At 36.1% G+C, this 19,044-nt stretch overlaps 1 protein-coding gene across 1 annotated transcript in view; it reads left to right on the forward strand.

Annotated features, from left to right (window-relative positions):
- Nucleotides 1-19,044, forward strand: part of chd8 (chromodomain helicase DNA binding protein 8) — a 153,772-nt gene that overhangs the window by 59,198 nt on the left and 75,530 nt on the right. The window contains exons 5-10 of the mRNA XM_039746109.1: nt 4,663-5,078; nt 10,304-10,421; nt 12,460-12,618; nt 14,520-14,588; nt 16,209-16,264; nt 16,948-17,065. Of these exons, the coding sequence (XP_039602043.1) occupies nt 4,663-5,078; nt 10,304-10,421; nt 12,460-12,618; nt 14,520-14,588; nt 16,209-16,264; nt 16,948-17,065 (936 nt within the window). The remainder of the gene's footprint in view (nt 1-4,662; nt 5,079-10,303; nt 10,422-12,459; nt 12,619-14,519; nt 14,589-16,208; nt 16,265-16,947; nt 17,066-19,044) is intronic.

Below are 19,044 nucleotides of genomic sequence, written 5' to 3' on the forward strand. Positions count from 1 at the left end.
GTTAGCTCTTTCGACTCATTATCTGTCTCCAGCAAAACACCTATTCACAACGGCGTCTTTCAGGAAGTATTTCTTTATTCTTGATTTCTAAATTTCTTTCTCACCGTTTTCTGTTCCTATTCTTATACCGCCGTATGGTACGGTGGGCGTCGGCTAGTTTTCCTATAATTCTTGTTTTGAATCTGTTTAGGAATATGTGTTGTGCATTGCTTTTCTCTCCCACATTGCACATACACTAGTTCACATGTAAAAACTCTATTTCAATTATGGGACTACTTTGTAGATATATAAAATATTCATAATGTCCAGCCTTTCAGTGCACTTCCCAGCCCCAGGTACCTTTTATCATTTGTAAAGCCATTTTCACCATAGTTAATAATTTGGATTGGTGCTTGAAGACAGCTTGCTATAGAAACAGCTTATTTGTTTAAAAGTTGGATTATAAATATTTATGTAGTATTTTTTGTATATGACTTATGCATCTTAAAGTGCTTTATAAACATAAAGGAAAGTATGAATTTAACTTGTTTATGGATTCATGCTAAAAGTAATCTTATTTGGCCCTCTAATCTGGTAATGCTTGGCATAATAAAGATCATATTACTAATTATTTTAAGTATTATATAAACACTTTTATTGTGGCTTTGATGTTGGTAATTTTACTGTCTGGATGTATAAATTAAGGAAGTGGCTTCTTAAGACACTCATCCTTCATGGGTTAAGCTTATTCACTGTCTGAGTTGTTGAGTACATTATGCAGCTCAGCAGGATGTAATCATGTTTGAAGAAGTAAATGACTTCTCTTGGTGCTTAAATTCAAAGGTTTACTAAAGGATCCATTTATTTTCATAAATATCAAGCAATTCTGATGCTAGTAATGTTAGGAAGGACATACATGTCAGTAGTTGCTTTTATGTATGTCTTATAAAATCTATACTAATAAAAGGCAAAGCCCTCACTCACTCACTCACTGACTCATCACTAATTCTCCAACTTCCCGTGTGGGTGGAAGGCTGAAATTTGGCAGGTTCATTCCTTACAGTTTCCTTACAAAAGTTGGGCAGGTTTTATATCGAAATTCTACGCATAATGGTCATAACTGGAAGCAGTTTTTCTCCATTTACTGTAATGGAGATGAGCTTCAACGCCGTGGGGGAGTTTAGTGTGACATCATCACGCCTCCCACGTAATCACGCAGCACATAGAAAATCAGGAAGACCTCAAAAAAGCGCTGAAGAAAACATATAATTGAGAAGGAAGCGAAACAATAAGAAGCGAGCGAGTGACATATACAACCATATTGATGAGTTCTGCTACTTCGGAAACAAAGCACGATGTAAACCTACACTTTAAATTAAGTTCATAGACAGGCTGCCGCTGGCGTTTGTAATTTAGTGCCTGCCCATATAAGGCCGTCCGTCAGCGGCAATCCAATAGCAAACTCCCACTAAATATTCACGGGTTAAGGACTGTGCTTATGCAGAGGAAGATGAGATGGTCAGCGTGGTGTTTGGCACAAACTCAGCGAAACTGCGAGAGAAAGTTTTAAGTGCCAGGACTAAGGTAACATTAAATAAAGCTATGGACATAGCACGAGATGGCACCAGCACAGCTGGGAACCTTCGATGCAAGTACACCGAGTGGCTCACGTGAACTGGCGAGTGCACAGATAAAAGCAACAGTTCCAAAGAGCGCTGAACAAAACCGAATTACACAATTGAAAAGGCAGCAAAAATATGAAGCGTCTGATAAGCATATTCATAAATGCAGCTACTGTGGAAACAAAGCACACGGTGGAAAAAGTCAATGTCCCGCTAAAGGAAGACAAAAACCCGTGCATGCAGTGTGTCAGGTCTCAGATAAAGAAGAAGACGAGCTGTTTATTGATGCAGTAAGAAACGAATCGATGAATGAAACCTGTCAGCTTTACAACGATTGACAAACACGGAATGTAACTTGAACACAACACATCGTACAAATACGACCCTGATTGAAAGAAATAATGATAATCAAATCCTTGATGACAGCAACACTCAGTAACACTCACAAAACAAATACTGTATATTGAAAGTCATGTTACGTTATTTTTAAAATGTTCCCTTTTCTTTTCTACCTTTTTAACACACTACTTCTCGCTGCGATACGCGGGTATATATATATGTATATATATATATCCCGCTCTACATACTCGAATAATGGATACTTTATTCGCCATCAATGATTGTTTTGGTAAAGCCATACTCAGTGTATTCATTAGATGAACTGTAAAAAAGTAAGAGCGAGGGGAGGATGACTCATTGAGGCATGCAGGCTGTAGTGCGCGTCAACTCTATCTGAATTGCGCGATCACATTTGAAAAATATATCTTTTCAAGTTCTATTTAGTCCATATGTGTCAAACTCAAGGGCGCGGGCCACATCTGGCCGGCGTGTAATTATATCCGCCCCGAGATCATTTTATATACTGTATTATTGTTATTAAAGCCCGGGTATATGAAGCGCTGGTAACACAATAAACTACAGATCCCATAATGCAACGCTAGCTCACACGATGCTGAAGAGAAAAGTTGATTCTGAAAATAGAGCCTTTAAAAACCGATGGGAGGCTGAGTATATGTTTACTGAACCCGTGTGTCTCATTTGTGGAGCTATTGTGGCTGTAATTACAGAATTTAATCTAAGACGGCACTATGAGACAAAACATCAGGGTAACCTGAAAGACCTGAATGCAAGGCAGAAGATACAGAAAGCAGAAGAATTAAATAAGAATCTGACACTTCAGCGGACGTTTTACCCGTGCACAATCACAAAGTGATTTCAATTGAGGCTGCTTTTATGGGAGACACAACCACTTGCCCCACTTTCCCTGTTGCCAAGTAATGTTAAACCAAGTCGTCACTACGGTGTTCCCAAATATGCACTTTGCTGATAAACTGAGCGCACTGCGCACTGAGTTTGCACGGCGCTATGGTGACTTTGAAGAACAAAAAAAGTCCGTCTACATGCGGCTCGAACCTTGTGCATGTTTGGTAGCACATATCTGTGTGAGAAGCTCTTCTCAGTAATAAAGACTAACAAAACAGCACACAGGAGTAAGCCTCACTGATGAGCACCTGCAATCCATCCTGAGAATCTCCACAACACAGAACCTCACACCAAACAGAAACGAACTTGTGGCCAAAAAGATGCCAGGCGTCCAGCTCTAAAATGACATATGAGCAAAGACAACTGAATGATTTGATTTGTTATTGCACGTAAGAGCGGGAGTCAACCGTTTTAACAAACAGCGTATTGCACTGATCTGAAATAGCTGTGTGTGTATATATGTAGATATGTATGTATATGTATATATATGTTTATATATGTGTGTGTGTATGTATATATATATATATATATATATATGTATATATATATATGTATATGTGTATATATATATATATATATGTATATGTATATATATATGTATGTATATATATATGTATGTATTTCTGTGTATATATGTAGATATGTATAGATATGTATATATATATATATATGTTTGTGTGTGTGTGTGTAAATATATATATATATATATATATATATATATATGACAACAACACTCAACACTCACAACAGTGACAAAACAATTACATTGACAATCAGGTTACGTTATTTTCAAAATGTTTCCTTTTCTTTTCATTGCTTCTTTAACACACTACTTCTCTGCCAAGCTGGTATTTTTATACTATATAAAAGAAAAAGGCAACTTTCCTTTCTTTACACCTTTTTCCTTTTATCCCAAACCAAAGCCTTTCTCTTAACACTGCAGAGGACACAAAACTAATTTTCTTTAAATGCCAGTAAGGCACATTACCAGAGGCACAAATTTGAATGTTCACATAGAAAATGTAATTTCAATGTACCTGTACTTCTTAAAACGTTAATGTTTTACTGTTTAATAACTTATAGACTATAATTTATTATTTTTCCCTTGCACTCCCTTGCTATCATATATATACACACACACACATACATACATACATACATACATACATACATACATACATACATACACACATGTATATAATTTGTGTGTGTGTATGTATGTATGTATGTATATATGTGTGTGTGTGTGTGTATATATATGACAGCAGCAATCCAAGCTGTGAGAAAACAGTAAAAAGGACGCATGTCAGACGTCGTGGTACATTTTCTGATGCAGCTACCGAAAACAACTTTGTGACGCTGCCGCCAAATACACAAAACAATTACTTTGACAATCATGTTACATTATTTTTAAAATGTTTCCTTTTCTTTCTCTTTCCTTCTTTAACACACTACTTCTCCGCTGCCAAGCGCGGGTATATATATATATATATATATATATATATATATATATATATATATATATATATATATATAGATATATATATATATATATATATAGATATATAGATAGATAGATAGATAGATAGAGAAATATATATATAGATAGATATGAGAACAACACTCATATCAATGACAAAACAATTACATTAACAATCATGTTACGTTAGTTTTAAAATTTTTCCTTTTCTTTTTCGTACCTTCTTTAAAACACTACTTCTCCGCTGCGAAGCGCGGGTATTCTGCTAGTACTATATATATGTGTGTATATTACCTTATTTATTTATTTTTTTATTAGGCTGGCTCATCCCAGGGCTCTGTGTCAGTTGTGAAAGTAGTGAATCCATCTGAAGCAGTGAATGTGTCAACCACCTCAGGAAGTCAGGTACTCACTTCTAGTCAAGCCAAGGGTGCTGAGAGCCGACGGTTAGAGCATCAACGCAAGCAGGAAAAAGCAAACCGCATTGTAGCAGAAGCAATTGCCCGGGCCAAGGCACGTGGGGAGCAGAATATCCCACGTGTATTGAACCAGGATGAGCTACCTTGTGTTACAGCAGGAGGTGCACTAGGGTCCCTTGGAGATGAATGTGGGGGTTCTGCTTCAAAAAAGAAGATCAGTAAAAAGAAGATTGATAAAGAAGAGAGTAAACTGGGTATCAAGAAGGCCAAAGCCCCATGTGGAGCAGCCAAATCAAAAGGAAAAGCTAAGGCAAAGTAAGTTTGTTTTAAATAATAATCCATTTGCCTGGTCTTATTCAGATAGTGACTTGCATAAGGCACAGGTACATTAAGAATACATCTGTCAGTTTTTACATACTGTATGGACTTTAATGTTGAGTAGTTATGCACAGTGCTTTAGAGAGCTCATTAATCTAGAATAAAATTACCACTATTTACAGTGGTGTGAAAAACTATTTGCCCCCTTCCTGATTTCTTATTCTTTTGCATGTTTGTCACACAAAATGTTTCTGATCATCAAACACATTTAACCATTAGTCAAATATAACACAAGTAAACACAAAATGCAGTTTTTAAATGATGGTTTTATTATTTAGGGAGAAAAAATCCAAACCTACATGGCCCTGTGTGAAAAAGTAATTGCCCCCTTGTTAAAAAATAACCTAACTGTGGTGTATCACACCTGAGTTCAATTTCCGTAGTCACCCCCAGGCCTGATTACTGCCACACCTGTTTCAATCAAGAAATCACTTAAATAGGAGCTGCCTGACACAGAGAAGTAGACCAAAAGCACCTCAAAAGCTAGACATCATGCCAAGATCCAAAGAAATTCAGGAACAAGTGAGAACAGAAGTAATTGAGATCTATCAGTCTGGTAAAGGTTATAAAGCCATTTCTAAAGCTTTGGGACTCCAGCGAACCACAGTGAGAGCCATTATCCACAAATGGCAAAAACATGGAACAGTGGTGAACCTTCTCAGGAGTGACTGGCCGACCAAAATTAACCCAAGAGCGCAGAGACGACTCATCCGAGAGGTCACAAAAGACCCTAGGACAACGTCTAAAGAACTGCAGGCCTCACTTGCCTCAATTAAGGTCAGTGTTCACGACTCCACCATAAGAGAGAGACTGGGCAAAAACGGCCTGCATGGCAGATTTCCAAGACACAAACCACTGTTAAGCAAAAAGAATATTAGGGCTTGTCTCAATTTTGCTAAGAAACATCTCAATGATTGCCAAGACTTTTGGGAAAATACCTTGTGGACTGATGAGACAAAAGTTGAACTTTTGGAAGGCAAATGTCCCGTTACATCTGGCATAAAAGGAACACAGCATTTCAGAAAAAGAACATCATACCAACAGTAAAATATGGTGGTGGTAGTGTGATGGTCTGGGGTTGTTTTGCTGCTTCAGGACCTGGAAGGCTTTTTGTGATAGATGGAACCATGAATTCTACTGTCTACCAAAAAATCCTGAAGGAGAATGTCGGGCCATCTGTTCGTCAACTCAAGCTGAAGCGATCTTGGGTGCTGCAACAGGACAATGACCCACAACACACCAGCAAATCCACCTCTGAATGGCTGAAGAAAAACAAAATGAAGACTTTGGAGTGGCCTAGTCAAAGTCCTGACCTGAATCCAATTGAGATGCTATGGCATGACCTTAAAAAGGCGGTTCATGCTAGAAAACCCTCAAATAAAGCTGAATTACAACAATTCTGCAAAGATGAGTGGGCCAAAATTCCTCCAGAGCTCTGTAAAAGACTCATTGCAAGTTATCGCAAATGCTTGATTGCAGTTATTGCTGCTAAGGGTGGCCCAACCAGTTATTAGGTTCAGGGGGCAATTTCTTTTTCACACAGGGCCATGTAGGTTTGGATTTTTTTTCTCCCTAAATAATAAAAACCATCATTTAAAAACTGCATTTTGTGTTTACTTGTGTTATATTTGACTAATGGTTAAATGTGTTTGATGATCAGAAACATTTTGTGTGACAAACATGCAAAAGAATAAGAAATCAGGAAAGGGGCAAATAGTTTTTCACACCACTGTACCTGATTTAGATGTATAGTATTTGTGGTATGTATGTGTGTTTGTGTGTGTGTATATCTATATCTATAGATATTGATGTAGAGATAGATAGGTATATATATTGGTGTAGATATATACAATACAGGCCAGAAGTTTTTACACACCTCCTCATTCAATATGTTTTCTTTATTTTCATGACCATTTAAATTGGTAGATTCTCACTGAAGGCATCAAAACTATGAATGAACACATGTGGAGTTATGTACTTAACAAAAAAAGGTGAAATAACTGAAAACATGTTTTATATTCTAGTTTCTTCAAAATAGCCACCCTTTGCTCTGATTACTGCTTTGCACACTCTTGGCATTCTCTCGATGAGCTTCAACAGGTAGTCACCTGAAATGGTTTTCACTTCACAGGTGTGTCTTATCAGGGTTATTTAGTGGAATTTCTTGCTTTATCAATGGGGTTGGGACCAGCAGTTGTGTTGTGCAGAAGTCAGGTTAGTTGGACGATCATTTATTTTTCAACAGGACAATGACCCCAAACACACCTCCAGGCTGTGTAAGGGCTATTTGACCAAGAAGGAGAGTGATGGAGTGCTGTAAATGGTCATGACAATAAAGAAAACACATTGAATGAGGAGGTGTGTCCAAACTTTTGGCCTGTACTACTGTACAATGGTTCAAACACTGTTCATTCATTCATTCAGATATACATATTGGTTTAGATATATCCATTTGTATGTATACAGTAGGGCAGTTCAGATCAGACAGAACTTGAACTTAGTAATTTGTTTAAAAATGTTGTAGGTTTTTTTATATATACACTCACCTAAAGGATTATTAGGAACACCTGTTCAATTTTTCATTAATGCAGTTATCTAATCAACCAATCACATGGCAGTTGCTTCAATGCATTTAGGGGTGTGGTCCTGGTCAAGACAATCTCCTGAACTCCAAACTGAATGTCAGAATGGGAAAGAAAGGTGATTTAAGCAATTTTGAGTGTGGCATGGTTGTTGGTGCCAGACGGGCCGCACTGAGTATTTCACAATCTGCTCAGTTACTGGGATTTTCACGCACAACCATTTCTAGGGTTTACAAAGAATGGTGTGAAAAGGGAAAAACATCCAGTATGCGGCAGTCCTATGGGCGAAAATGCCTTGTTGATGCTAGAGGTCAGAGGAGAATGGGCCGACTGATTCAAGCTGATAGAAGAGCAACTTTGACTGAAATAACCATCTCGTTACAACCGAGGTGTGCAGCAAAGCATTTGTGAAGCCACAACACGCACAACCTTGAGGCGGATGGGCTACAACAGCAGAAGACCCCACCGGGTACCACTCATCTCCACTACAAACAGGAAAAAGAGGCTACAATTTGCACGAGCTCACCAAAATTGGACAGTTGAAGACTAGAAAAATGTTGCCTGGTCTGATGAGTCTCGATTTCTGTTGAGACATTGAAATGGTAGAGTCAGAATTTGGCGTAAACAGAATGAGAACATGGGTCCATCATGCCTTGTTACCACTGTGCAGGCTGGTGGTGGTGGTGTAATGGTGTGGGGGATGTTTTCTTGGCACACTTTAGGCCCCTTAGTGCCAATTGGGCATCGCTTAAATGCCACGGGCTACCTGAGCATTGTTTCTGACCATGTCCATCCCTTCATGACCACCATGTACCCATCCTCTGATGGCTACTTCCAGCAGGATAATGCACCATGTCACAAAGCTCGAATCATTTCAAATTGGTTTCTTGAACATGACAATGGGTTCACTGTACTAAAATGTCCCCCACAGTCACCAGATCTCAACCCAATAGAGCATCTTTGGGATGTGGTGGAACGGGAGCTTCGTGCCCTGGATGTGCATCCCACAAATCTCCATCAACTGCAAGATGCTATCCTGTCAATATGGGCCAACAGTTCTAAAGAATGCTTTCAGCACCTTGTTGAATCAATGCTACATAGAATTAAGGCAGTTCTGAAGGCGAAAGGGGGTCAAACACCGTATTAGTATGGTGTTCCTAATAATCCTTTAGGTGAGTGTGTGTGTATATATATATATATATATATATATATATATATATTGGTGCAATATATGATGGAATTTGTTTACAGATGCTGTAGTTTTGTTTTTTTTTTTTGTTTTTTTCCCCATGTGCAGTGTTTGACAGAACTTTGGATTTTTATAGTACAGTATGTTAGACTTTTGTTCTTGCTTGTATGCTGCACAATTCACCTTATAGTAGAGCAGTTTGTTTATCCAAAGTGTAATGTGCATGCCGTGCAGTTCAATTATGATTAATATTTTATTCTCTTTGGATTTATATCTTGTTTACATTAAGGTTATGTGTCTGTTTAAAATGCGTTCATTACAGTATAAGAGTGTTGTTGTTTTTTAGTGCAATTTTTTGTGTAAACCCTGTAGGCCACTTTTAAGGGTTATACTCATACTTTCACTGTTTGATCTCAGTAATACTTTTTTTTTAATTTTTTTTTTTATGTTTTTCTGTTATTTTAGTTCAGTTTTAAGTAAATAAATACGACCTTTTATCCTTAACTGTTGTTTCCACTAATATCCTATTAACAAGGCCAAGCTAAATCAGTAAGACTTTTAGAAACAAGTTTTTAAAGGATGCAAAATATCATCGAATTATTGTTGCTGTCAAAATTCCAGAAAATATTGAGATATAACTTTTTGCCAATATCACACACCCCTAAATATAAGATATGCAATTTTATCTCTCTTATTTGCTAATTAGCTGGAATGGCATACATTGGTATTAAGTCAACTTCAGCAATCAGTCACACTGGGTCTTATGAACCCATGTGTAAATTTGGAGATTACCTGAACAAGGGTGTAATCTGAATAGTATTGTCGCAATTGTCAAAATGTTGCACTTGTTTATTAAGGGCAGTTGAATAGCAAAATAAAATACTGAGGTAATACTGTCTTCCTAAATTCAAATATTGTCTTTCTAAGGTTAGAAAGGAAACCTCATTGATCCTTTTTTAGTGTGTATACACTGGTTTTAACTGAATTATTATTTTAATACATTTTTGACTGTAATGGTTTACTTTATACATGTTTCTTAATCCAGATCTTTTTTGAAGTAGTATATTCTATAAAGCACTAGGTGAAATTACTGGTAAACAGTTGATAAACTTCTTATAAACTAAATATATCCATACAAAAATATAATTTCTGCATATATTTCTTAAGTGTTTATAGAATTTTAACAATATTAGTTTTTTATTTTTTATTGAAGCATAATCAGTTTGTAAGAGGTGTTTTACAAGTTAAATAGGCCCAAATCGTATGAGCTGTATACTTAATTTAATCACACTATAAAAACAGTGTTCTATAGTTTTTACTGCTTTAAGTTGAATTGTCTATGGTGCTGCCCTTTGATGACAAGTCATTAGTCTCCTTTTTTTAATTTTTAGTACAATCACTCCTGTAGCCTCAAAAAAGAGGAAGAGAAATGGCTCCTCTGATAACACTGATGAAGAACTGACACCTCCACCATCACCCCGTGGAGAGGATGATGAAAGCAATTTTCAGGTGAGTGAAAGTTGTGTAAGTGATTTCTATTTATTTGTTTTATTTATTTATTTATGTCATCTATATATTTTTTTTTTCTTTAATCAATCTATACAAAATCCATAATCCAACCCGCTATATCCTAACTACAGGGTCATGGGGGTCTGCTGGAGCCAATCCCAGCCAACACAAGGCACAAAGCAGGAAACAAACCCCGGGCAGGGCACCAGCCCAACCACTGCAGGGCTCTATACAAAATGTATGCCTAAAAGCTAAGGGTGGACTTGGAGGCTTTATCTTGATGGCAACAGGTCGAAGTTGGAATCCGTCTTTGATATCATTTCAGTTTAGTATATACTCACACTGGTACTCAGTCCAGTTTAATTTACAGACATTTCCTATAGTGTTAAAAAGGCTCAACAGTGGCTTTCCTTTTTGAGTCTGGGACAGTCTGTCACTTTGGATTCTCGCCATCTTCCACAGATGCACAACAGAGAGCCTCCTGACTAAGTACATCACTATCTAGTATGGCAATTGCACCCATGTCAGTGTCAAGCACCTGCAGTAAGTGGTAAAATCAACCCAGTTCATCATTAAAGCCCTGCTACTTTTCATGTAAGCAATTTATGAGAAGAATTACTGTATCTGAAAAATATTCTGGTCTCATGCTCTTAGACTCCCAACCCATGCAGTTTTCTTTAGGCTGCATTGTTTAGAGATTTAGTAAGATAAATGTTAAAATGATTTAACACATTTAAACAGATACTATGCCCAACCCTCAAACTACAAAGACTTTTCAGTTTCTTGCAAAATCAGCTTAATTAAATCTGCCTACAAAAACAAAAGTCGAAAGTCCAGTGAAGTTCAATTAGGTCGGGATCTACTACTAAAGTCGGCGATTTCACATCAATCATATGATTTGAAAGAGAATTGCTTTTTATGTTTGTTTTGTGGTCCATAATAGATACTTAGATATGCACAAAATAGTTTGGTGCTTCCCCCAACCCCACCACCACCATTATGGTTCAGGGTTTGTGTACAAAGCAATCTTAGTAAAAGGAGAAAATGGGAATATTGGAGGAACCCTTTATATTTTTAGTTCAGTTTTGCCTTGTGCAGTTAGTTATGGGATTATTTGGATACCATCCCTTCATTTTTTGGTTTTGCAGTCAGTACCACTTGATAAAAGCCAACTCCAGCAAGTTTATCTCATTTTGAGGAAACCACAGCTCAGAGTGTTTCGAAGATTGAGTGCATATTGATTGGCCCGGGAGGTGTGAATTTGAGTAAATCAACATCATGTTATAAAGAACTGCTAGTTATGACACTTGTCTCCCCACAAAAGTTGTCACCCAATGAGAGTGCCATAGCAGGTTACATAGCTGGGAGCCAGCTGTTGTGGAACTTATTGTCTTTACTTATACTACATCAATTTTAAGTAACCAGTTAACTTACCTTGCATATATTTGCATTGTGAGTGATCCTAGGAATCGAAACCTGTGAGAGAACAGTGCTAGCCACTGACCACCATGCCACTCTGATTTATTACTGCATGCGATTTATTGCTAAAAGAATTTTGATAGGGATTTACCGGTTAGATGATGTAAAACCTATATGGTTTTTATGTCATCTTCTTCATACATGTTATTTACATGAGGACTAAGCTGAATAGCAACAATTTTTTAAATAATTTATAACCACCTTTTATATCTTAAGGTTAATCATTAATGGCATTGACCAGAAAGGTTTTAAAAAATATGAATTGGTTGCTTTGTTGGTATTTCAGTCCTGAAAAACATGAATATGCCTTATATTTATATATAAATATTTGTTTGCACAGTTTTTGAAAGCATGTTGATTTGCCATTAAGAAGGTATTGCATTTTCTTAACAGAAATGTGACCATTTTGTAAACAGTGTTTAATTTGAATTCAGATGTATTCTTCATGCGTCTTCCTTTTCAAGACATCTTATTTTGGATAACTATGCCTTTTGTTGTTGGTTGTTTTGGTAAGTTTTGTTAAAATATACACCGAGTGATGTGTTTTTCACTATTGCAGAAGCGTCGTTCTAACCGACAAGTGAAGAGAAAAAAATATACTGAAGATCTTGACATCAAAATTACAGATGATGAGGAGGAAGAAGATGTGGATGTTATTGGTCCAGTCAAGCAACCTGATATGGGTGCTGCACCTACTACTACAATGCAGTTCTTCGTGGTGAGAAGTGTTGAATGTATTTAGTGGTGTTGCGTATTGCACAGTTACTTTGTACAGTGGGATGCAAAAGTTTGGGCAAACTTGTTAATAGTCATTATTTTCCTGTATAAATCGTTGGTTGTTACGATAAAAAATGTCAGTTAAATATATCATATAGGAGACACACACAGTGATATTTGAGAAGTGAAATGAAGTTTATTGGATTTACAGAAAGTGTGCAATAATTATTCAAACAAAATCAGGCAGGTGCATAAATTTGGGCACCACAAAAAAGAAATGAAATCAGTATTTAGTAGATCCGTCTTTTGCAGAAATTACAGCCTCTAAACGCTTCCTGTAGGTTCCAATGAGAGTCTGGATTGTGGTTGAAGGTATTTTGGACCATTCCTCTTTACAAAACATCTCTAGTTCATTCAGGTTTGATGGCTTCCGAGCATGGACAGCTCTCTTTAACTCACACCACAGATTTTCAATTATATTCAGGTCTGGGGACTGAGATGGCCATTCCAGAACGTTGTACTTGTTCCTCTGCATGAATGCCTTAGTGGATTTTGAGCAGTGTTTCAGGTCGTTGTCTTGTTGAAAGATCTAGCCCCGGCGCAGCTTCAGCTTTGTCACTGATTCCTGGACATTGGTCTCCAGAATCTGCTGATACTGAGTGGAATCCATGCATCCCTCAACTTTGACAAGATTCCCAGTCCCTGCACTGGCCACACAGCCCCACAGCATGATGGAACCACCACCATATTTTACTGTAGGTAGCAGGTGTTTTTCTTGGAATGCTGTGTTCTTTTTCCTCCATGCATAACGCCCCTTGTTATGCCCAAATAACTCAATTTTAGTTTCATCAGTCCACAGCACCTTATTCCAAAATGAAGCTGGCTTGTCCAAATGTGCTTGAGCATACCTCAAGCGGCTCTGTTTGTGCTGTGGGCGGAGAAAAGGCTTCCTCTCGCATACAGCATCTCCTAGTGCGCCGAATGGTTGAACGATGCACAGTGACTCCATCTGCTGCAAGATGATGTTGTAGGTCTTTGGTGCTGGTCTGTGGGTTGACTCTGACTGTTCTCACCATTCGCGCTTCTGTCTATCTGAAATCTTTCTTGGTCTGCCACTTCGAGCCTTAACTTGAACTGAGCCTGTGGTCTTCCATTTCCTCAATATGTTCCTAACTGTGGAAACAGACAGCTTAAATCTCTGGGACAGCTTTCTGTATCCTTCCCCTAAACCATGATGGTGAACAATCTTTGTCTTCAGGTCATTTGAGAGTTGTTTTGTGACCATCATGTTGCTACTCTTTTGAGAAAATTAAAGGAGGAGGGAAACTTACAATTGACCCCCTTAAATACTCTTTCTCATTATAGGATTCACCTGTGTATGTAGGTCAGGGGTCACTGAGCTTACCAAGCCAATTTGAGTTCCAATAATTAGTTCTAAAAGTTTTGGAATCAATAAAATGACAATGGTGCCCAAATTTATGCACCTGCCTGATTTTGTTTGAACAATTATTGCACACTTTCTGTAAATCCAATAAACTTCATTTCACTTCTCAAATATCACTGTGTGTGTCTCCTATATGATATATTTAACTGACATTTTTTATCGTAACAACCAACGATTTATACAGGAAAATAATGACTATTAACAAGGTTGCCCAAACTTTTGCATCCCACTATACATATTTTTCTTTGTTGCTGCTTTAAAAAAATAATATTGATTGCTTTACATTAAAACGTGAACTTGCATTTTATCTAATCTCTTTGTATGCTGCATGAAAGATACGTGTATTTTAAATTATTTTGCAGAGCACAGCTGGAAGTTAAGTGACTGTATTGCTAGCACAGTCAAAAAACATTTAAGCAATTTGTTTTTTGTTTCTTTTTGTAATGTTTTATTGTAAGGAAAACCCAAGTGAAGAAGATGCTGCCATAGTAGATAAAGTTTTGTCCCTGAGGCACACCAAGAAAGAGGTTTGTATGTCAAAAGATATGTATTTGCTCAATGCCATTCAATAAAGTGCAATTGATTTATATTTGATACTTTGTGAACTATTTTGTTTGTTTAATCAGTTTCATTCATCTTTATAGAAAAGGCATAATTATAATGTAACTAGAATTGATGCATGGAGCAGAAAAATAAATAGGAAACTAATACGTTGGGCATGTACACAATTTAAACAAGTGAAAAGTTGGGTTTCCTCAATTAGATCAATGGGGAAAATATATTCAGTTTTAGAGGCCTAATACTACATAAAGTTTAGAAATCAGGGTAAGCTAGTTCTGATTATGCATGTAAATGTAATACACCCAGCTGCTAGCTAAAAAGGTCTGGGCCAACAACAAGAGTGGTGCTGTAAATTCTTCACAAGTACTGTGGAATTCATCAGCCTACTCTAAGAGGAATAGTTTTCAAACAGAAGAAAATTTAAAATCACATTAATCAACTAGATATGGGTATCTTTTCAAAAATAATCCCACAGAGGACACACAAAAAATTTAAAATGTGCACATATTTTGTAAACAGCTTATGGACCATATTCAAGGAATTCCTGGAACTATTGCTGCAGATGATATACATGATTATATAACAGTAATATGATACTAGCAGGAGCGCAGTAGCAGTAATGGGAATGAAAACAGAAGAATACATTTTCTTCCAGAAAAAAACATCCATGTATATAATTAAAAAAAAAAAAAAATATTTGGAACCTCCTGTAGGTTTTTAGGAAGAATGAACTTTGGGTGAAATAGTCTGAAAATGATTTTTTGTATGTTTGTAAGTAAAGTGCACTTTTTACCTGCAAACAAAAGAATCCATATTCATTTTCAAGCATTGTGTGGTGAATATGTTTCTGTTCTACTGATCTTGAACAGTTTGTCAACATTGATGCAACTGTGAATTTAAAGTTTTACCTAAACATTCTAGAGAATAGGGTTTTACGTCAACATGTGCCTGCTAGTATTAGAATCACTGTAAACATTCCAGAAAATCTACCATCAGAGAAATCGGATTGTGTCTTGTCAGAATGAACAAGCCCAAACCCAGATTTTAGCCCAGTAGGCATGACATGACCAGTCATGAAACAGATTATTTATGCAAGTTAACTAATCAATCTAGAGTAGCTCATGTAGCTTTGTAAGAAATAGTGGGGTAGAATTCTTTTAGAGTAAATTTGAGGCACTAGTACATATGTAAAAACATTTCTTTACTGTCACTGCTCTTCAAAAATTATTACTTATGAAATTAAAGGTAAACTTACTTTTGCACAAAGGAATTTCCTGTTTTTTTATATATTCATGAAAATTGTGTGTTTTATATATGTATCAAAGTAAAGGGTCATAAGTATTTTTTTCTAGATTGTCAAGAACATTACAAATTAAAGGTTTTCATAATCTAAAGAACTTCTTATTTTCTATTTTATCAGAAGTAAAATGACAGTGTTTTCTGTGTGGTTTTAACATTTTTATTCTATTTAATTTTCATTTTCATTTTGAATTCAAAATTAAAAATTTACTGAACTACAGGCTTTTTTTGAAGGAACATGTTAAGCACATAATCTTATGTTTCTTTTTTTCATCTAATTTCCACAGATATCTCCAGGGCACTATGTCACTATTGAGGAGTTCTTTGTCAAATACAAAAATTAGTAAGTTGGTTATTAGTACTAGAGTGTTGTACCGTGTTAGCCATTATGAATATAGAGAAAAGTCAAGCAAATGACATCTTTTATTGGCTAACTAAATATTGTAATCTTTTTAGTTAGCCAATAAAAGGTGTAATTTTCTTGGCTTTTGTCTAAATTGGTTATTAAATGTGACTTTTTGTGCTAATCTGAGCTTGGTCTCCTGAAAATGTTAAGTATTGCATTTGTAATAAGGCAACAACTGTAAACATTTCAAAATAACAACATAAAAGGATATGGTGATAAAAAGTAAAATCCTTAACTTTTGCCAATTTGAGTTGCTGTAAAATATAAGTAATACATAATACTCAAAGCTGCTTAATCTAATTCAGGGTTGTGGGATATTCCGTAATTTTAAATTAATCAGTGTAATTCATAGTGATGACTGTCCTTTTATGCATACACATACTTTATACCTTTACAAATGTGCACGTCTAAAAAGACACTTGACAAGAAAATTACATTTAATGTTATGGGAGAAAATCATATTTAATATTGTTTCTTTGTATCAGTATACTGCTGCTGGATTATGTGAATTTCCCCTTGGGATTATAAAGTATCTATCTATCTATCTATCTATCTATCTATCTATCTATCTATCTAAATACTGTGTGATTATGTGATTTGATTTTTTTTTTAACATGCAGCTCTTATTTGCATTGTGAATGGGCAACTTTGGAACAGCTTGAGAGAGACAAACGAATTGCTCAAAAAGTAAAGAGGTTCAAAACCAAAATGGCACAGATGAGGCACATCTTCAATGAGGTTTGTATTTTTCATAAGTAAAAGTGACCAAACGTGTCTGTTTTCTTTGTAGATAGTGTTGTGTTGTGAGTCTCCTTTGAAGTCTGAAGCTTCATTTAGTGCAGTTGTCACTTATTTACATAAGTGTGAAGAAAGATTCTGTAACAGTGTGCAAAGATTAAATTATAGAATTTTGCATGTTTATATATACATATTTGTTTGTACAGTTTTTGAAAGCATGTTGATTTGCCATTAAGAACATAATGCATAATCTTTTTTGCAATTTTGTAAATGGTGTTTAATTTGAATTCCAATGTATGCTTCATGTGTCTTCCTTTTCATGACATCTATCTTTTAGATAACTATGCTATGTACTAAGCTATTCAAAGCTAATACGATGTGAAATGAGCATTGGTCAATGGGAGTTAAACCAGACACTTCTGTAGATGATAAATACCCTTTTGATTTTTTTTTTTTTTTAAATGGTATTAACATGACTAGGTGCTTTACAACATTAATACTACAAAATTATCAGTTATATCAAATGTGTATTACTATAAAGAAAAAACACAGTAGATATGCAAGTTACAGACACCAACAACATGTATGAAAATGTCATTTTACAAATTCAGGAATAGTGATTAAACAAGTAGCATTGATTTTAAAAAGATGTACAGATACAGATGAAGTAGAAGTGCAGTATAAAACCTAAAGTGGATTTCAAAGTAACAGAACGGGTTAAACAGAAAAGTTCTGGACTGTAATTTTCAAGGTTGTCAGACCAACTTAATATAATACAGTGAAGCGCTGATGAAAATGTTTGAATAGCTGGAACTAGTGAAATTTCAATAAATGAAAGTAGAGTAATAAAGAAAAAAGATGAAGCGAATAAAGCTGTAAACAGAATACCTACTGAATGAACCTTTGCTAAGAGTGGGATTTTAAACAGTAATATTGCTATACTGTATTTTTTCTTCACAATCATGGTTTATATTAATTTTACACAAAAAATAATGTTTTAATATGAATTTGTTTTTGTAAATTACAAAAATATCTTGCCTATTCTTGGACCGTACAATATGGTTTTAGCAAACCTGGGTCCAAACATAAAATAAAGTCTTAAACTTACCAGGCGCACCCATTTTTTTAAGGCAAAAATGTTACTGGATATTAATCCGTGCCTTGAGATTAAACAAATATTGTAAAACATCATGTCCATATTAGTGTCATTTAGCTGTTTTAATAGAAAGCTGGCTCTGTACCTCATCTGGGCGAATTTCTCAGAGCAAAATACGCAACTGGAAGGTACGGTGATGTAACAGACAAGTGGCGATTGGTTGTGCACATTTGGAAAATACTAACTTTTGCCCACTTAGAAAAAGTGTCTCTTTTACAGGGATTGGGATGGGATATAGTGGGTTGGATGATGGATGGGATGGGCTGCTTCCACTGCTGGAAAACAGATATGTCAGGGAATGAGCCCATTTTGTTATGCGAGGCTCCAATATGTGTAACAGATAAGGGTGAAATTTTAAGCTATCATCAATCAAGGAATTCTGGAGACATTTTTTCACTTTCCAGAATTAAACTGGAATAAACAATCAGAACCTGAAGGACCAATTGGCCATCTCTCATTAGAAGAATTTTGTTTATCACAATTTTTTGCAGTGTTAAGTACTTACTTAGTGTTGATGTGTGACAGATTGGAGTGACTAAATGGAGATTTACACAGAAAAGAACCAGGCACCCGATTCTAACTTATGACACTAGATATGTGACGCAGCACCAGTAACAACTGTTCTGCCTTGCACACCCCATTATATATGGTATTCATTCAGCTAGTGAAAGACATTGCCATTGTTAATTTTTTACGGCTCTAAATTTTGAGTTGCTTCAATGGCAGCTAGAAGTATGTTTGGAACAGCAGTTTGCTTCAGTAATTGGTTATCGGAAACACATTTACCTCTTCAGCTGCATGAACTCGTCCCCAGACATATCAG

Source organism: Polypterus senegalus, chromosome 1 (genome assembly GCF_016835505.1).
Source record: "Polypterus senegalus isolate Bchr_013 chromosome 1, ASM1683550v1, whole genome shotgun sequence".
Taxonomy (NCBI): domain Eukaryota; kingdom Metazoa; phylum Chordata; class Cladistia; order Polypteriformes; family Polypteridae; genus Polypterus; species Polypterus senegalus.